The 21,573-nt window shown below is 42.0% G+C and overlaps 2 protein-coding genes across 2 annotated transcripts; one reads left to right on the top strand and one right to left on the bottom strand.

The window, feature by feature from the left end:
• The first annotated feature begins 12,234 nt into the window (after positions 1-12,234).
• Positions 12,235-13,682, top strand: LOC125520523 (uncharacterized). The gene is made up of 5 exons (XM_048685477.2): positions 12,235-12,742; positions 12,837-12,942; positions 13,023-13,104; positions 13,230-13,287; positions 13,368-13,682. Exons 1-5 carry the CDS (start codon positions 12,398-12,400, stop codon positions 13,512-13,514), a joined length of 738 nt encoding a protein of 245 aa, XP_048541434.1. The 5' UTR covers positions 12,235-12,397; the 3' UTR covers positions 13,515-13,682.
• Positions 13,683-13,703: 21 nt separating this feature from the next.
• On the bottom strand, positions 13,704-18,460 carry LOC125520522 (SWIB complex BAF60b domain-containing protein). The gene is made up of 6 exons (XM_048685476.2): positions 17,702-18,460; positions 16,552-16,663; positions 16,282-16,453; positions 15,998-16,197; positions 14,354-14,488; positions 13,704-14,113 (listed from the first exon to the last, which is right to left on the bottom strand). The coding sequence occupies exons 1-5, from the start codon at positions 18,337-18,339 to the stop codon at positions 14,357-14,359; spliced, it is 1,254 nt and encodes a 417-aa protein (XP_048541433.2). The 5' UTR covers positions 18,340-18,460; the 3' UTR covers positions 13,704-14,113; positions 14,354-14,356.
• Positions 18,461-21,573: the final 3,113 nt, after the last annotated feature.

Here is a 21,573-nt window from a genome sequence, read left to right as displayed (position 1 = left end):
CTATGATTCCCCCACAGTTCGGGATGAGGCTCCGGACGAAAAAAAAAAGAGAAAAGTGGCCAAAAAAAGAAGGCCCAAATAAAAAAATGAGAGAAAAAGAGAGAAGGGACAATGTTACTATCCTTTTTCCACACTTGTGCTTCAAAGTAGCACCATGATCTTCATGATAGAGAGTCTCCTATGTTGTCACTTTCATAGACTAGTGGGAATTTTGCATTATAGAACTTGGCTTGTATATTCCAATAATGGGCTTCCTCAAATTGCCCTAGGTCTTCGTGAGGAAGCAAGTTGGATGCACACCCACTTAGTTTCTTTTGTTGAGCTTTCATACACTTATAGCTCTAGTGCATCCGTTGCATGGCAATCCCTACTCACTCAAATTGATATCTATTGATGGGAATATCCATAGCCCGTTAATACTCCTAGTTGATGTGAGACTATCTTCTCCTTTTTTGTCTTCTCCACAACCACCATTCTATTCCACCTACAGTGCTATATCCATGGCTCGCACTCATGTATTGCGTGAAAGTTGAAAAAGTTTGAGAACGTCAAAAGTATGAAACAATTGCTTGGCTTGTCATCGGGGTTGTGCATGATTTAATATTTTGTGTGATGAAGATAGAGCATAGCCATACTATATGATTTTGTAGGGATAACTTTCTTTGGCCATGTTGTTTTGAGAAGGCATGATTGCTTAGTTAGTATGCTTGAAGTATTATTATTTTTATGTCAATATTAAACTTTTATCTTAAATCTTTCGGATATGAACATTCATGCCACAATAAAGAAAAATTACATTGAAAAATATGTTAGGAAGCATTCCACATCAAAAACTTTGTTTTTATCATTTACCTACTCGAGGGCGAGCAGGAATTAAGCTTGGGGATGCTTGATACGTCTCCAACGTATTTATAATTTTTGATTCTCCATGCTATTATATATTCTGTTTTGGATGTTTAATGGGCTTATTTATACACTTTTATATTATTTTTGGGACTAACATATTAACCGGAGGCCCAGACAAATTGTTGTTTTTTTGCCTATTTCAGTGTTTTGCAGAAAAAGAATATCAAACGGAGTCCAAACGGAATGAAACCTTCGGGAGCGTGATTTTTGGAACAAACGTGATCCAGAGGACTTGGAGTGGACGTCAAGCAATCAACAAGGAGGCCACGAGGCAGGGGGCGCGCCTACCTCCCTGGGCGTGCCCTCCACCCTCGTGGGCCCCTCGTGGCTCCACCGACCTACATCTTCCTCCTATATATACCTACGTACCCTGAAAACATCCAGGAGCACCACGAAAACCTAATTCCACCGCCGCAACCTTCTGTACCCAAGAGATCCCATCTTGGGGCCTTTTCCGGAGCTCCGCCGGAGGGGGCATTGATCACGGAGGGCCTCTACATCAACTCCATGGGCCCTCCGATGATGTGTGAGTAGTTTACCTCAGACCTTCGGGTCCATAGTTATTAGCTAGATGGCTTCTTCTCTCTCTTTGGATCTCAATACAAAGTTCTCCTTGATTCTCTTGGAGATCTATTCGATGTAACTCTTTTTGCGGTGTGTTTGTCGAGATCCGATGAATTGTGGGTTTATGATCAAGATTATCTATGAACAATATTTGAATCTTCTCTGAATTCTTTTATGTATGATTGGTGATCTTTGCAAGTCTCTTCGAATTATCAGTTTGGTTTGGCCTACTAGATTGATCTTTCTTGCAATGGGAGAAGTGCTTAGCTTTGAGGTTCAATCTTGCGGTGCTCGATCCCAGTCAAAGAAAGGGAAACGACACATATTGTATTTTTGCCATCGAGGATAAAAATATGGGGTTTATATCATATTGCATGAGTTTATCCCTCTACATCTTGTCATCTTGCTTAAGGCGTTACTCTGTTCTTATGAACTTAATACTCTAGATGCATGCTGGATAGCGGTCGATGTGTGGAGTAATAGTAGTAGATGCAAAATCATTTCGATCTACTTGAAACGGACGTGATGCCTATATTCATGATCATTGCCCTAGATATCTTCATAACTATGCACTTTTCTATCAATTGCTCAGCATTAATTTGTTCACCCACCGTAATACTTATGCTATCTTGAGAGAAGCCACTAGTGAAACCTATGGCCCCGGGTCTATTCTCCATCATACAAGTTTCCAATCTATTTTATTTTCCAATCTTTACTTTCAATCTATATCATAAAAATACCAAAAATATTTATCTTATTATTATTATCTCTATCAGATCTCACTCTTGCAAGTGGACGTGAAGGGATTGACAACCCCTTTATCGCGTTGGTTGTGAGGTTCTTATTTGTTTGTGTAGGTATGAGGTGACTCGCGCGTGGTCTCCTACTGGATTGATACCTTGGTTCTCAAAAACTGAGGGAAATACTTATGCTGCTTTGCTGCATCACCCTTTCCTCTTCAAGGGAAAACCAACGCATGCTCAAGAGGTAGCAACGTCTAACTTGTTTTGCAGGGCATGTTGTGATGTGATATGGTCAAGACGTGATGAGGTATAAATTGTTGTATGAGATGATCATGTTTTGTAGAAGTTATCGATAACTGGCAGGAGCCTTATGGTTGTCGCTTTATTGTATGAAATGCAATCGCCATGTAATTGTTTTACTTTATCACTAAGCGGTAGCGATAGTCTTAAAAGCAATAGTTGGTGAGATGATAACAACGCTATGATGGAGATCAAAGTGTCAAGCCGGTGAGATAGAGATCATGACGGTGCTTTGGAGATGTAGATAAAAGGCACAAGATGATGATGGCCATACCATGTCACATATTTTGATTGCATGTGTTGTTTATCCTTTATGCATATTATCTTGCTTAGTACGGCGGTAGCATTATAAGATGATCCTTCACTAAATTTCAAGGTATAAGTGTTCTCCCTGAGTATGCATCATTGCTACAGTTCATTGTGCCGAGACACCACGTGATGATCGGGTGTGATAAGCTCTATGTTCACATACAACGGGTGCAAGCCAGTTTTGCACGTGCAGAATACTCGGGTTATACTTGACGAGCCTTGCATATGCAGATATGGCCTCGGAACACTGAGACCGAAAGGTCGAACATGAATCATATAGTAGATATGATCAACATAGTGATGTTCACCATTGAAAACTACTCCATCTGACGTGATGATCGGACATGGTTTAGTTGATATGGATCACATGATCATTTAGATGACTAGAGGGATGTCTATCTAAGTGGGCGTTCTTAAGTAATATGATTAATTGAACTTTAATTTATCATGAACTTAGTCCTGATAGTATTTGCATATTTATGTTGAAGATCAATAGCTCGCCTATAGCTCCCCTGTTTTATTTTTGATATGTTCTTAGAGAAAAACTATGTTGAAAGATTATAGTAGCAATGATGCGGACTGGGTCCATGATCTAAGGATTATCCTCATTGTTGCACAGAATAATTATGTCCGTGATGCACCGCTAGGTGACAGACCAATGGCAGGAGCAGATGCAGACGTTATGAATGTTTGACAAGTTCGATATGATGACTACTTGATAGTTTAGTGCACCATGCTTTACGGCTTAGAACCGGGACTTCAAAAATGTTTTGAACGCCATGGAGCATATGAGATGTTTCAAGAGCTGGAAATGATATTTCAGATTCATGTTGTGTTAAGAGGTATGAGACCTCTAACAAGTACTTTTCCTACAAGATGGAGGAGAATAGCTCAGCTAGTGAGGATGTGCTCAGAATGTCTAGGTACTACAATCGCTTGAATCAAGTGGGAGTTAATCTTCCAGATAAGATAGTGATTGACAGAGTCCTATAGTCACTATCACCAAGTTAGTAGAACTTTGTGATGAACTATAATATGCAAGGGATGATGAAAATGATTCCCGAGCTCTTTGCGATGCTGAAATCGGCGAAGGTAGAAATCAAGAAAAAGCATCAAGTGTTGATGGTTGACAAGACCACTAGTTTCAAGAAAAAGGGCAAAGGAAAAGAAAGGGAACTTCAAGAAGAATGACAAGCAAGTTGCCACTCCCGTGAAGAAGCCCAAAACTAGACCTAAGCCTCAAACTGAGTGCTTCTACTACAAAGGGAATGGTCACTGGAAGTGGAACTACCCAAATATTTAGCGGATAAGAAGGATGGCAAAGTGAACAAAGATATATTTGATATACATGTCATTGATGTGTACTTTACTAGTGTTCATAGTAACCCCGGGGTATTTGATACCGGTTCAGTTGCTAAGATTAATAACTCGAAATAGGAGTTACAGAATGAACAGAGACTAGTTGAGGGCGACGTAACGATGTGTGTTGGAAGTGATTCCAAGGTTGATAAGATCACCATTGCATACTCCCTCTACCTTCGGGATTAGTGTTGAACCTAAATAAATGTTATTTGGTGTTTGTGTTGAGCATGAATATGATTGGATCATGTTTATACGGTTATTCATTTAAGTCAGAGAATAACTGTTGTTCTGTTTACATGAATAAAACCTTCTATGGTCATACACCCATTGTAAATGGTTTATTGAATCTCGATCGTAGTGATACACATATTCATAATATTCATGCCAAATGATGCAAAGTTGATAATGATAGTGCAACATATTTGTGCCACTGCCGTTTAGGTCATATTGGTGTAAAGCGCATGAAGAAACTCCATGCAGATGGGCTTTTGGAATCACTTGATTATGAATCGTTTGATACTTGCGAACCATGCCTCATGCACAAGATGACTAAAACTCCGTTCTCCGGAAAAGGAGCGAGCCAATGACTTACTGGAAATAATACATACCGATTTATGTGGTCCAATGAGTATTGAGGCACGCGGCAGGTATCGTTATTTTCTGACCTTCACAGATGATTTGAGCATATATGGGTATATCTACTTAATGAAACACAAGTCTGAAACATTTGAAAAGTTCAAAGAATTTCAGAGTGAAGTGGAGAATCATCGTAACAAGAAATAAAGTTTCTATGATATGATCGCGGAGGCGAATATTTGAGTTACGAGTTTGGCCTTCATTTAAAAAAATGTGGAATAGTTTCACAACTCACGCCACCTGAAACACCACAGCGTAATGGTGTGTCCGAATGTCGTAACCGTACTTTATTAGATATGGTGCGATCTATGATGTCTCTTAGCGATTTACCACTATCGTTTTGGGGGCTATGCATTAGAGACAGATGCATTCACGTTAAATAGGGCACCGTCTAAATCCGTTGAGACGACAGCGTATGAACTATGGTTTGGCAAGAAACCAAAGCTGTCGTTTCTTAAAGTTTGGGGTTGCGATGCTTATGTGAAAAGGTTTCAAACTGATAAGCTCGAACCCGAATCGGAGAAGTGCGTCTTCATAGGATACCCAAAAGAAATTGTTGGGTACACCTTCTGTCACAGATCTGAAGACAAGATTTTTGTTGCTAAGAATGGATCTTTTCTAGAGAAGGAGTTTCTCTCGAAAGAAGTGAGTGGGAGGAAAAGTAGAACTTGATGAGGTAATTGTACCTTCTCTCGAATTGGAAATTAGCTCATCACAGAAATCAGTTCCAGTGATGCCTACACCAACTAGAGAGGAAGCTAATGATAATGATCATGATACTTCAGATCAAGTTACTACCGAACCTCGTAGGTCAACCGGAGCATGTTCTGCACCAGATTAGTACGGTAATCCTGTTCTGGAAGTCATGTTACTAGACCGTGATGAACCTACGAACTATGAGGAAGCGATGATGAGCCCAGATTCCGATAAATGGCTTGAGGCCATGAAATCTGAGATAGGATCCATGTATGAGAACAAAGTGTGGATTTTGGTGGACTTGCTCGATGATCGGAAAGACATTGAGAATAAATGGATCTTCAAGAGGAAGATGGACGCTGATGATAGTGCTGCTATCTACAATGCTCGACTTGCACAAAAATGTTTTCGACAAGTTCAAGGAGTTGACTACGATGATACTTTCTCACTCATAGCGATGATTAAGTACGTCTGAATCATGCTAGCAATTGCCGCATTTTATGAAATCTGGCAAATGGATGTCAAAATTGCATTCCTTAATGGATTTATTAAAGAAGGGTTGTATATGATGCAACCAGAAGGTTTTGTCGATCCTAAAGGTGCTAACAAAGTGTGCAAGCTCCAGCGATCCATCTATGGACTGGTGCAAGCATCTCGGAGTTGGAATATATGCTTTGATGAGGTGATCAAAGCATATGGTTTTATACAGACTTAGGGTGAAGCCTGTATTTACAAGAAAGTGAGTGGGAGCTCTGTAGCATTTCTGATATTATATGTGGATGACATAATGTTGATTGGAAATGATATAGAATTTCTGGATAGCATAAAAGGATACTTGAATAAGAATTTTTCAATAAAAGACCCTGGTAAAGCTACTTATGTATTGGGCATCAAGATCTATGGAGATAGATCAAGACGCTTAATAGGACTTTCACAATGCACACACCTTGACGAGATTTTGAAGGAGTTTAAAATGGATCAGTCAAAGAGAGGGTTCTTACTTGTGTTACAAGGTGTGAAATTGAGTAAGACTCAAAGCTTGACCACGACAGAAGATAGAGAGAGAATGAAAGTCATTCTGTATGCATCAGCCATAGGTTCTATATGATATGCCATGTTGTGTACCATACCTATTGTGTACCTTGCTATGAGTTTGGCAAAGGGGTACAATAGTGATCTAGCAGTATATCACTGGACATCAGTTAAAATTATCCTTAAGAGGACTAAGGAAATATTTCTCGGTTATGGAGGTGATAAAGAGTTCATCGTAAAGAGTTACGTCGATGCAAGCTTTAACACCAATCTGGATGACTCTGAGTCTTAATCTGGATACATATTGAAAGTGGGAGCAATTAGCTAGAGTAGCTCCATGCAGAGCATTGTAGACATAGAAATTTGCAAAATACATACAGATCTGAATGTGGCAGACGCGTTGACTAAACTTCTCTCACAAGCAAAACATGATCACACCTTAGTGCTCTTTGGGTGTTAATCACATAGCGATGTGAACTAGATTATTGATTCTAGTAAACCCTTTGGGTGTTGGTCACATGGTGATGTGAACTATGGGTGTTAATCACATAAAGATGTGAACTACCGGTGTTAAATCACATCACGATGTGAACTAGATTGTTGACTCTAGTGCAAGTGCGAAACTGAAGGAAATATGCCCTAGAGGCAATAATAAAGTTGTTATTTTATATTTCCTTATATCATGATAAATGTTTATTATTCATGCTAGAATTGTATTAACCGGAAACTTGATACATGTGTGAATACATAGACAAAACAAAGTGTTCCTAGTATGCCTCTACTTGACTAGCTCGTTAATCAAAGATGGTTAAGTTTCCTAACCACAGACATGTGTTTTCATTTGATGAACGGGATCACATCATTAGGAGAATGATGTGATGGACAAGACCCATCCGTTAGCTTAGCATGTTGATTGTTTAGTTATATTGCTATTGCGTTCATGTATGTCAAATACATATTCCTTTGACTATGAGATCATGCAACCCCCGGATATCGGAGGAATACCTTGTGTGCTATCAAACATCACAACGTAACTGGGTGATTATAAAGATGCTCTACAAGTATCTCTGAAGGTGTCTTGTTGGGTTGGCATGGATCAATATTAGGATTTGTCACTCCGAGTATCGGAGAGGTATCTCTAGGCCCTCTCGGTAATGCACATCACTATAAGCCTTGCAAGCAAAGTGACTAATGAGTTAGTTGCGGGATGATGCATTAAGAAACGAGTAAAGAGACTTGCCAGTGACGAGATTGAACTAGGTATCAGGATACCGATGATCGAATCTCGGGAAAATAACATACCGATGACAAAGGGAATTACATATGTTGTCATAAGGTTCGACCGTTAAAGATCTTCGTAGAATATGTAGGAGCCAATATGGGCATCCAGGTTCCGCTATTGGTTATTGATCGGAGAAGTGTCTCGGCCATGTCTACATAGTTCTCGAACCCGTAGGGTCCGCACGCTTAAACGTTCACTGGCGATATAGTACTATATGAGTTATGTTGGTAACCAAATGTTGTCCGGAATCCCGGATGTGATCACGTACATGACAAGGAGCTCCAAAATGGTCTGGAGGTAAAGATTAATATATGGGATAATAGTGTTTGGTCTCCGGAAGGGTTCCGGAGTTCACCGGAAGGGATTCCGAATGTTCTCTGAAATGGTTGGGTACGAGAACACTTATTTGAGCCAAAGGGAAAAGCCCACAAGGTTTTTGGAAAGCGCAAAAGGTAGTTTTTCGAAGTCCAGGGGCCAGACGCTAAGGTCCCTGGCGTCTGGGTCCAGACGCCGGGAACCCTTGCGTCTGGCCTTGGAGTCCGGGAAGGACTCTTGCCTTTCGGGTGAAACCGACTTTGTGGAGGCTTTTACTCCAAGTTTCGACCCCAAGGCTCAACATATAAATAGAGGGACAGGGCTAGCACCAAAGACACATCAAGAATCACCAAGCCGTATGCCGGCAACCCCGTCCCCTCTAGTTTATCCTCCGTCATAGGTTCCGTTGTGCTTGGCGAAGCCCTGCGGAGATTGTTCTTCACCAACACCGTCACCACACCGTCGTGTTGCCGGAACTCATCTACTACTTCACCAGTCTTGCTGGATCAAGAAGGCGAGGACGTCATCAAGCTGAACGTGTGCTGAACGCGGAGGTGTCGTATGTTCGGTACTTGATCGAGACAGATCGTGAAGGTGTATGACTACATCAATCGCGTTGATAAACGCTTCCGCTTTGCGATCTTCTAGGGTATGAAGATGCTCTCCCCCTCTCGTTGCTATGCATCTCCTAGATAGATCTTGCGTGATCGTAGAATTTTTTTTGAAATTGCATGCTACGTTCCCCAACATCTTGTCCATGACATCATTCTTCTAATGATATGATCTCGTTCATCAAATGACAACACATGTCTATGGTTAGGAAACTTAACCATCTTTGATTAACGAGCTAGTCTAGTAGAGGCTTACTAGGGACACGGTGTTTTGTCTATGTATCCACACATGTATCAAGTTTCCGGTTAATACAATTCTAGCATGAATAATAAACATTTATCATGATATAAGAAAATATAAAATAACAACTTTATTATTACCTCTAGGGCATATTTCCGTCAATCAGAAGTTACAACTGCTCAAAAATGTCATCATTATGTGAGATCCTTGCTCAAAAATGCCATTAGATATTTCAAAAATGCCATCGTTCCATTATATGTTTGCTCAAAATGCCATTAGACATCGTTATTGTCGGACCAAACCCATTGACCATGTTATATGACAAAAATATCCCTAGATCCACATGTCACTTCTCTCTATATCACAATGGTAAGTGTGGGTCCCACTTATCAGGAGTAATCAAGCAAATAATTTTACAAAAAAGAACATTGTTGGGATCAAGAGGGGCCAACACTTTATTGTAGTGAGATAGAGAGAGAGCTAACACGTTGGTCCATTGGTATTTATGTCACTATAACATGGCAAACGTCATTTGAGGTGACAATAATGGTGTCAAGAGACATTTTTGAGCATGCGCCTACCGAAGCGATGGAATTTGAGGAGTTGAAATTCCTAGTGGCAAAACTGAGTAGTGGGACACAACTAGTGGCATTAATGATAAAAATGACACGCCAAGAGAAGTGTAACACATCTGAATTTATCGTATTCTTTTGTGGGATATGAAACATTATTTGTCATTACATTTGTGGAGTATGGAACATTTATAACGATTTTGCATAACTTTTTCCTGAAATACGTGAGCATGTTTCATACATGGTGAAACATGTTTTGAAAATACGTTTTTCTATACTAAAAAGTCATCATTAGGGCACGCATATACCCTTGTAGTGCAGGTGCCGCCATCAAAGATAAAATTCAATCCCCGGGCCTAAAGCTTGAACACGAGGGTGACGTCCTAAACTAGGTGGTACATCCGACATAACTCGCTCAGTTCCTAAACAACAACACCCCACCACCGAACTAGGCCACCTACACCCATTTGTCACACTGTGGGTAGGCGGATACCTGGATGCAATGGGGAAGCATGATATTCATCCGCTCGTTCAACACCTTCCAGAAAGCCACCGGGATGACAAGCATTGCCATGCCATCCATGTCCATCTAGACATAAAATCGGCGTGGCACTGAATCTCTAGGCTTGTGTCCCGGCTTGGATTGGTAGCCATGGGTGTGTAGAGGCACTGCCGTCGCGTCCCTTGTCCCTGCCACTTTGGGCTTCAGTGCCCAACGGGGTTTTCTTTCTTGAGGGTTCCCGGTATCATAGTGGAGTTTGTTAGGAGCTCCTATCTACCGCTCTTAGCGGCAAATTGTCGAGGCAGCACGCATGTGCCTCAAATGGGCCGGCCCATTGGCGACTGTCTTCAACGAGCGAACCCGACTAAGCACAGTACCAAGCATTCTAGCGAATGGACCAAGTGCTGTAGCGACCGGATAGAATACTGTAGTGATTTGGGTTGTAGCAAACGGCTATTGTAGCATATGCTTTTTAATTATTTTTTAATGCAAACAATTTTAAGTTTTTCTAGACATTTTTCAATATGGAGAACTATTTTTGAAATTCAAGTTTTTTTGGAAACACAAACAAATTTTGAAATTTCAAACTTTTTAAGGAAAAACGATTATTTCTAAAATTTCCAAACATTTATTGGAAATCACGAACAATATTAAACTTTTGTTAACATTTTAGGAAAAACTGATTTTTTTTAAAACCAATAAGTTTTAAAATAAAATCCAGTTTTTTTAGAAAATGTGATCTATTTTTTCAAACTTTGAACATCTTTTTTTCAAAAACATGAATGATTCTTTTAAATTTCTTCTGAAATTCTTCACATTTTTTGAACATACTTAACATTTTTGGGAATTTCTGAATTAAGAAAATGGTGTAAGAAATGAAAAGGAAAAAAGTGGGAAAAGAAAGTATAACCGGACAAGAAGTAGAAAAACAACAAAAAACAGCTAGGAACCTTCTAGAAGGTTCCCAAGCCCAGTAAAGTTGGCTTGAAACATTCTAGAAGGATCCCAAAACTGGAACCAGAACTTCTCTGTCTACCGCTAGAATGGGCCGGCCCACTTGCTCCCGGGCTAGCGTGCTCATCCTGTGCGAAGCGGCGCCTGTTTGACGAACAAGCTCGGTAAATAGAAAAATTGGAGCTTGGGGTGTGTGGAGTGGCAGGTCTTGGCCGTAGCATAGTACTTCCTCCATTTCACAATGTAGCGCGCCCGCGTTTCCTGAGATCTAAGTTTGACCATAAATTTAACCAACGAGACCGACTGTGGTGGGAGCAAAAATTATATCACAGAATCCATATTTTTGATACAAATTCAGTGGTATGATTTTTGCTCCCGTCGCAGTCGTTCTTGTTGACTAAATTTATGGACAAACTTAGATCTCAAGAAGCGCGGGCGCACTACATTGTGGAATGGAGGGAGTAAGTATGATGCTACTAATTCCGTGCATTCAGTTTATTCGGTTTTCATGGTTTGGTTATACTTCTCATGTTTGTATGATATGAAGTTAAATTATTTTGGTATGGTTATGGTATATACCATAACAACAGAGGTTGTTGTGAATTTAAAAATGAATAATAATTTACAAAGTTATGACTCCAAAAGCGTACTTTTTTTTATACAAAACAGTATATAGCTATATATGCATGCACAAATTTATGTCTTGATGGTTATGCACGTGCTTAGCATTTGTTTAAAAGAAACGTAACAATGTTACAAGAAAAATGGACGGGCATAGCAGGAAATCTTACTCTTGTGCAAGAAAAATAACTATTTGTATAGTTATTCATTTCAAGAAATATAAATATATATTTTACTTCAATTTATTCATTAACCGTTCGGTATATATCATAAAAAAACAAAATTCAAAATGGCATGAAAAAATCATACCATACCGAACCCAGAAACCAGAAAACCCATATAATTGGTTCGGTTCAGTTTATTTTCGGTATGGTTTTTTGCTTCGGTTTTAAAATGCACATAGTGAGATGCTACCGAGCTGGAGAAGAGTGGGCCGAGCTACAATGCCCGGTGAATGTGAGAATACTTGGCTTCCGGCTTGTTAGTTTAAGCTACAACAAGTTTAGGAAACCCGGTGATCAAGGTTCTGAAACATATAGGGTATGACCTCAAGCCAAGTTTCGAAGAGCATCCTTCCTTGCTTTCCTTGCCACCCGTTCATACCAAGCTATAAATCCAGTCTAGAGCACACCAGGGACATGGATGGCTTCGCGCCCATACCATCCCTTCCTTGTCCCAAACCAAAACCCCGGCCTCATAAATCGTGCACATCCAGGCACGATGCACTCCACGTCCAGAGCGCGCCTCCGCCATGGCTTCGACCCTGTCATGCTTTCTTCCTCCTCCTCCTGCCGCGTCGCCGACCCGCCTGCGCCGAAGCGGCGCGAGCGCCGGCAGGCCGGGGCGTCAATGCAGGGCATGGAGCAACGGCGCCGGGACGAGGATGAGGAGGGGCGGCGGCAGGCTGCGCGTGGAGGCTCTGTTCGGCGATGGAGGAGGAGAGGGAGAAGACACGTTCCGGGCGGTGATGAGGATCGTGAGGCTCAACTCCGCCATCCAGAACCGGAGCGTCCGGGAGCTGCTGGAGCTGGTCGCCGACGAGTGCCGGTATTTCTGCCGCAACATCCCGGCCGTCAGCGTTTCGGAGATGAGCAAGGTACTACTGCTGTATGTCTCTTGCTTGCTGCTGCTACTTTCTTTTTTCTTCTTTTGTTCGTTCTTGTTGCTGACCACAGGACATGCTTTGACAGAGCGTGTTCCTGTTTCTACATGAGATGATGCTCCGGCACCAGGTCTCGTTCGTGCTCAAGCCCGCGGAGAACGGAGCCTTCGACCTGGGTGTCAAGTGGTCGCTAGGTCTGTGTAAAACGCTTGTCAGTTGTAACGTACCAGCCACGGTTTGATCAGCTCATACCGAAATGTTTGGTTACTTGCAGAATGGAAGGGCCAGAAGCTGCCTTGGGACGTAGACTGCACTGTATCCACGACCCACGTCTACACAGGCCTACTGCTCATCAGGTACAATCTCATCCACCCAACATCTGAATTTGGGCCAGCTTTTGGTGTTTACCTAATACTACAATTTAGAGAGGAGAGACACACGAGTTTCAGATCAAAATCACATTGTGTTTTTCTCTCTGTAGTCAAGTGAACAAGGCATGTGGGCCGCTCCTGCAGAGGATTCTACAGATGATTTACCAGGCAAGCATGATACACTCATAGTGAACTAAAAAAAAGCACAGATCCAAGTAAAATGACTCGACTTTTGTTTACCATCGCAGAATCTGGATGCGGTAGTTCTGATCGTGGCAAACAAGTTCCTACCAGACGGCACGCTGGATGAGAAGGAGAGAAGCAACATAATTGTGTGCGCCATCATTGGCCTGGTGGTCATGGTTCTGTTCTACGCCATGTTTAACAACTTGTAGGTCCATCGGGGGCAGCAAGGCCACACCGATGTTTCACAGAATTCTGATGCACAGATACCAGAATCTGTTGTGAAATGGTCAGCGAGCACAATGACTTTACCCCTTCATGTAATACATAATAGCAAAGTAGTAGTTGCTGGTTGCAAAAAGGAAGAAAAACTTCATGAATAAGAATAACCGGGGACACAATTTAGAACGAACGGGAGCAAATTTATCATTTTGATAACGATCTACAACATATGATTAGACATCACCTACAACATCACAATGTTCTGGGTAAAAAGGGAGAAAGCTGCCTCTTACCATAAGACGCTTCTATGGTTGCTGAATTTACATCAAAGTTAATCAGCTTTTCACTTTCTCTTACTGTTGCTACGAATCCGGACAGCCTACCAGATGTGACCCTTCCGGGAAGACCAAACTAGACAATATGCAGAACTACCATTCCTTTTCATTGCTACTGTGATGAGATTAGCCTACAGCCCTTTCTCGTAAGTAAATGAGTCTGTTGGGTACCAAAGATGCAGTTAATAACTTCGGCGAGTTTCTGCCATTTCATCAGTTCCTACTACCAGGATGTTAGACCAACCACGTTTCAGCTGCAGCCAAAGTTGGGCACTCGGATTAGATATAAGCAAACCAACACCTTTGTGTTAAATGAAACAGAACGAATAGTTAACAGGCCTAGATATTGATATAACAACTAAAAATACCCTTGTACCGGTTTCACACATTTCTATACTTCTACAGTGCAACGCTGGAAAAAAATAGGGACTGGCAATCGGCGGTGCAAGATGGATAAGCACGGGGATATTCTTAGGAGGGAGTCAATAACTAACCAGTTAGATCTTGTTAGGTTGCTTGAAAAGGTGGTCTGACAACAACTCTGAAACAGCCGGAGCAGTTACGCTTTCACATCCGAAGAGATCTTTAAGCTTAGAGTCGCATAATATCATCGTGGGATTTGATGGATCCTGCAACAAAACAAACAAGAATGGAACTGAGGTACTTTAGAGAAGCCTATATTTACATAGGATACCAAGTAGAACAGCAAGATGGTTGCATAAGGAGTTTTTTCTCTTGTCTGCATACAAGAATAGATCCTTGCAAGTAAGGGAACTCACAATATAAGCAGAGGGAATATACAGTCTACCACCGATCAGCCAAATATAAAATATGCCTACCTAAAAAGCCTAGCACTAACTAATGCCTAGATCTAGACATGGCAACATACAGAACTGAATATTCACCCATGGAACATTCCTGATCAAAAAAAGAATAAGGAAAATCACATGGCGGGTGGGGTTGGTGGCATGCATTATTTGATACCATAAATAGATAAGTTTGCAAGCTGAGAGCTGTGAATAATTTCATTAACACATTGCATATATGCTGATTTTATAATTCGCAGTGTTTTAGGTGGCAACATCATTACTGTTCAGTTATATATGAAAGCACTCAGGAGAGTGAAAGGGGGACTTGCGGGAATGCTTTCCTTATGCTTTACTCATCATAAGTCGAAAGAGAACAAATAACAAGCCAACTTGCATATAGAAGCAATCAGCAAAATACTCCCATACAGCTGACAAGGATGTATGTAAGGTCATAGTGGTGTTAAAAAACCTCTCAACCTCATGTACCGGTTCTTTAACTTAAAAAATGAAAAACAAATGGGAGCATACACTAAAATGACTTTTATCCAGAACAACCACCATATGCATCTAACTAAACCCCACATGCTTTGCTTATGCTTCACTCTTTACCATACACTAAAAAAGAATAGACAACCAACCAACTTGTGTATAAAGCAACCTGCAAAATACTGGCTAATTGCTGCTCAAGGCATAAGGGTATAACTGTACACACACCAAAAAGCAGATTTTTTTCTCTCCACGTACCAGCTCTTCAAGTTAAAATAAATAGAGCAACATGGAATATACACTCAACAACCTATATCTACAAACAACCACCATATATGCCTCTAGTTGATCAACCACCAACAACCATGCCAACCAAAACTAAAATCAGAAAGAGAAAACAGAAAGTGAGTGATCTACCAAATACAAATATCCACCATGATGTCCACTCCAGTCAACACAATCTGTCATGAATCAGACAGAAAAAATTCCAGGCCTGATAGCATTTCTCCAGAGCATACAGAGAAAGGAGTACAATTACCAAGTCTACTTAAATATGCTTCCTTGGGAGATAGTAATTCTACGTCTAACATCCTAAAGTTGTACACTTAAATATGCTTTCTTGTGAGATAGTAATTCTAACATTCTAAAATAACCGAGATATGCTTGTACTTTCCAAAGATGCTTACATAACTAAACTGAATGAAGAATCGCTTCCACTTAGCTAGTTCTTCATGGTTGGACACAATTAATTTGCAATGCCCACTACAAGTTTAATATCACCCAGAGCATTTCACACTAGAACGGTATAGTACATCAAAGTTCTGATAATAATCATCCACTAACCTCTAGATTGTTGCTTTTGATGTGGTCCCAAACACGCTTGACAACCTCGGATTGGGACATCTCTCTTTCTCCGGTTCCAAAAAAGCTAGCAAGAGCATCAGACACGTTAACTGGCGGTTGGTTTGTAGCAACATCTTCGGCAAGAGGAACGGGAACATCTTCCACAGGCTTCAGCTTCTTCATATCTCGATTTGAATCTTCTGCAAGAAGTTGTAGCAAATATGATTTAAACTAAAGCTTGATTACTGTCTATAACATAACTACTGTTTGTGGGCAAGGACTACTTGTTGGCTCAAGTGGTTTTATATGCTTCGCTAAAAGCTTGTTCATCTTGAACATATCAGTGCAATCAGTCTCAAAAACCAATCGTAGCTCATCATTGCATATGATCTTTCTCTTATTGTTTGGGTCCTGCAAGTCATTCCTGCGAATGTACGCCCAAAGCTGCTTAACGATCTGCAATTGATTCAATTCACAATCTCAGGGCTTCTTCCGTGATGTAATCATATCAAGAGAAGGGAAGACAGTAGAAAGACGGGCCAGTATAATGAAACCTCAGTCCTAGCCATTGTTGGTTCACCAACAATAGCTTGCAGCTCAGGCGAAACACCACAGATTTTGTTTAATCCCCCTGGACCACCTCTTCGTTTTACTCCAGTACTTGCACTGATTCATAAAGATGATCAGAAATAATAAGTTTGATGAACAGACTGGACAACAGTAAAAGATAGCTGACATTCAAGATCAAGAGAAGGGACACATCCGTATCTGCTGTAGTCATAGGGGAGGTACACCTCCAGATTTCACTCAGGAATATTCTTCCACACAGACAGATTTGATGTGTGCTAAATAAATACAACCTCTGTACACTAACATAAGGCATTTTTGCAGTTCAATTTGAACTACAAAAACGTCTTACATCAGATGGAGTATTTGTTTTCCTTTTTTGAGCAACCCGAAGGAGCGCTGCCTCTTCATTTAGTGAAAAGGAGATTATAGTATGTAACCGTGCTAAATATTGTCATCCCGCACACAAATGTAATCAGTTTAACAAAGTTAAGTAAACAGACATTAAGGGTTTCTTTCAAATCCCTTACAGTTGCAGAAAAATAAATGGAGTGCGCACTTGCTAATCCATTTCTTGCGCGCAATAAAAGCTCTGGTTGAGGATGCTTTTTAAAGCAACAATTTTGATGGGGATAGCAAAATCCATTACTACGGGTTCAGAGGCTTCAATTCTGCAGGCCAGGTTGACATAACTACGGCAGTATTCAAAGATTTTCTGAAGTACACAAGAAGTAATCTCGCAAGAGTCCTTGAACATTAAAAATCTAGTACGGGTTGGCATGAACCTACTGAACCGCTCAGAAATCATTTGCTTGCAGTTTACACCACCACCCTAATTACTCACAGTAATCATGATAGAACATCACTGTCCACCAGAAAGAATCAAAAGCACTAGCCCTAACAGCATGAACAAGGATATCATGTGACACAGAAAAAAGTTCAGGCCTTTGTGCATAACCCAGACTCAGTCCACCAAATAAATCTGAGAAAGGAGCTACCAGAACATGTGGTGTAAAGAATTTGGAGCATAGCTTCGCGTAGACGTTAATACATACTAGCACACTAGTAGCCGTACCCAACGCAAACCCTAGAACGAATGTGGAAAAAGATCGTGAGACGAAGGATGCGAAGAATCACCTTTCCTTCTTGGCCCTCGCGGGCGCGGCCCCACGCGGACTCTCGGACACCGGCCCACGCGGACTGGCCGCCGCCGTGGCCGCATTAGCCGCGGCGGCCATCTGCTGCTGCTGCTGCTGCTGCTGCTGCTGGTACTGCTGCAGCTGGACGAGCCTCTGCAGCTGCGCCTCGCCGGGCTGCGCGTAGCGGAACGACCCTGGGGCGTCATACGGCGAGGAGGCCGGCGGGCTGGCGCGGTGCTGCTGCTGCTGGTGGTGCTGCTGCTGCTGGTACTGCTGCGAGGCGGCGTAGTAGGACTGCAGCTGCTGCGGCGTCGGCTGCTGCGAGAAGAAGTGGGGCACGCCGGCGGGGGCGGAGGCGGAGGCCGTGGTGGTGGTGCTGAAGTGGGGCTGGGCGTGGGGAGAGGAGGCGGGGGCAAAATGGTCTTTACGCGGGGCGGGGGCGGGGGCGGGGGAGAGGAGCGCGATGAGGATGTCGCGGATGAGCGGCGCCCTGGGGGCGAGGTCGACGCCGAGCTGCGCCTGGAGCTGGCGCACGACGGCGTCGGGCGATATCCCGGCCGCGGCGGCGCCGGGGAGCGCGGCGGCCTGGCGGACGAAGGACTCGACGTAGCGGGCGAGCTCCTGGTCGGACACCATCGGGGCTCGGGGCGGGGACGGCGGCGGACTCTCGTCGCCTTTTTTTGAAATGGGGAATCGCTCCGCTCTCGGGGGTCCGGGCGGGGGGCCGCGGTTTTGTTTTGGGACGGGGGGTGGGTCGCGGTGGTTCCGGTGGGCTCAGCAAGCACCGCTCCTGTGCTCTGGCCCTGTAGTTTTCTCCACGGTTGGCGTTTCGGATAGAGATGCATAGATCAGGGGCTCTTTTCTGCTTGCCCCCTCGTTTGCCACTGTTATTTCCATTACGCATACCGCATACAGCTTCTGTTTCTTCGGTCCGATGGTCAAGGCCGCAAAACTCCATCAAATGTCCCCACTTAAAACGTTTTGCCTCATCGATTACTTACAAAAAATACCCATATAATTTATGGAAAACAGGACGAAAACCAATATAAACCAATCTTGGACGAACTACTCGCATGACATAAAGCCCATCTGACAATATAGCAGATCTACCAGATAGCTTGGACTCCCTCACTGGATGTCCACATACACCCGAAGGGTGCCGTTGTGACACCTATCATGGAATCGACTATAGTGAAATGTGGACCAAAGTGTCAAAATATGGGCGGGGCAAGCACCTTAAGAAAAAACTGTTTAGATGAATTGTCTTTTTGGAACATTAGGGGGATAACTGTCCCAGGGGAAAAAACTTGCATAGTTGAGGTCCTTAGTAAAACTAAAGCTAGTACCATAGCTTTCCATGAGACTAAGAAAGAGGAGCTCTCTACTGGTTTCTTGAAATCTATTAGAAACAATAGAAAATTTGTTTGGCATCACTTACCTACTAAGGGCTCTGCTGGTGGCATCCTGGTAGGAGTGGATGCAGACATTTTTGAAATAAACCTCTGGAGTTCTCTCAAATTCTCTATCTCTTGTAACCTCACAGTTAAATCTAATGGGATTAAGTTTAGGATGATTAGTGTTTATGGATCACCCTATGAGAAAGGGAAAGATGATTTCATCTCAAAGCTTCATAGCATGTTTATTGATGATCATCAACCTACTCTAATAGGTGGAGATTTTAACCTGGTTAGATACCAGCAGGATAAGAGTAGTGGCAATATCAATCACCATTGGTGTGATAAATTTAATGCCTGAATAGAGATTTGGAGTCTTTTAGAGATCAAGATGTCTGGAAGAAAAATCACATGGGCTAATAACCAAAGTAATTTGGTTATGACTACCATTGACAGGATTTTCTATAATACAGATCTTGAGGCTCTGTTCCCTTTAAGCAATTCCCAAGCCCTTCCAAGGGTGGGGAGTGACCACACTCCTCTACTATGGGACTCTGGCTTAGATTGCCCTCTTAGACCCACTAGTTTCAAGTTTGAAAAATGGTGGTTGTTGAGGACAGACTTTAGAGAATTGGTTATTAAGAACTGGACAACCCCTGTTAAGGATAAAAAAGCCATAGATGCCTGGTAGGAAAAGGGCGGGAGGTTTAGGAAATTTGCTAGAGGTTGGAGTAGGAATATTGAGGCTGAGCTTAGGAAGCATAAAACCAGCCTCACCCGGGAATATGACTCCCTATATATTAGGGCTGAAACTGAGCAGTTTATCTGATCCTGAGATTGACAGAATGAAAGAGGTACTGCATGAACTTCAGCAAAGTTGGCTGAAGGGTGAGATTAAAACCAAGCAAAGATCTAGAGATAAGGATATCTTAGAATGGGACAGGAATACTAAATGTTTCCAAGCTGTAGCCAACCAAAGGAGAAGGAAAACCCTGATCCATGCTTTAGATGACCCTAATGGTACTGCCACTGAGACTAAAGACATGCTAGACATTGCCACATATTTCGATGGCCACTAAGACTAAAGACTGAAGAAGAGGTAAAAGAGGCCATTTTTGGGTCTTACTCGGATGAAGCCCATGGACCCGATGGCCTCTCTTTCCTCTTCTTCCAATAGTTTTGGGAGGTGTTGAAAAAAAATTATGGCCCTTTTCAAAGATTTTTATGAGAGAGAGCTTGATATCTACAGGCTTAACTTTGCTATGATTACTCTGGTTCCTAATGAGAAAGATGCCACTTGTATGAAAAAGTTTAGACCAATTAGCTTGCTTAATTGTATCTTTAAAGTTTTTACTAAAGTTTTGACTAACAGATTAGCTAAGTTGATGAATCTTCTTACATCTAGCAACCAATTTGCCTTTATTAAAGGCAGATTTTTTTAGAGAGTGTGGTTACAGCACATGAGGTGTTGCACTCCACAGTCCATTCTAGCAGCATTGGCTTGGTTGTTAAATTAGACTATGAGAAAGCTTTTGATAAAGTGAACCTAGATTTCCTGTATGAAGTCCTAGAGAAGAGAAATTTTGGCCTAAGATGGATTAACTGGATAAAACAGATTACCCAGTTAGGCTCTATTGGGGTGAAAATCAATGGGATAGAAGGGAACTTCTTTACTGCTAGTAAAGGTCTGAGACAAGGAGACCCTTTCCCCCTTTGCTTTTTAACCTTGTCATTGATGTTTTGACTAGAATGCTAGTTAAAGATGCATCCTATGACTTGGTGAAAGGCTTGTGCTCTCACCTTATACCTGGAGTGGTCATCTGCCTCCAGTATGTAGATGGCACTATTCTTTTTATAGATAATGATGTAGATAAAGCAGCAAAACTTAAAATTATCTTAACATGCTTTGAAAATGTCTCTGGTATGAGAATTAACTACTCCAAGAGTGAAATCATACCAATAGGTCTCCCTGAAGGAGAGATTGAGTCTTTTCAAACTTATCCTAGGCTATACTGTGGGTACATTCCCCATAAAATATTTAGGCATCCCTCTACATTATGATAAGCTTAGGAGAGAAGACATCCAACCTGTTGGGGATATGAGATTGGGCGTAATGTTCACGCTTATGTGGATGATATAGTGGTGAAATCTGGAGAGAAGGAAACTCTGGTAGATGATCTGAAGGAAACCTTTGATAACCTCTGGGTCTACAAGATGATGCTTAACCCGGCCAAGTGCATTTTTGGAGTCCCAGATGGCAAGCTTTTGGGTTTTTGGTGTCTAACAGAGGCATTGAGGCTAACCCGGAGAAAATTAAGGTGATTATGTCTTTGGCTAAGCCGGCGTGCATCAATGACGTTCAGCGGCTGGCGGGTCGTGTCGCAGCTTTAAGCCGGTTCATAAGCTGGTTAGGTGAGAAGGCTATGATGTTGTATCAAATGATGAAGAAGATGGATAATTTTGTCTGGAGTGATGT

The sequence above is a fragment of the Triticum urartu genome, chromosome 7A, assembly GCF_056163025.1.
Source record: "Triticum urartu cultivar PI428250 chromosome 7A, HENAU_Tu73, whole genome shotgun sequence".
NCBI classification, from domain to species: domain Eukaryota; kingdom Viridiplantae; phylum Streptophyta; class Magnoliopsida; order Poales; family Poaceae; genus Triticum; species Triticum urartu.
This window is presented reverse-complemented; position numbering and strand designations above follow the sequence as displayed.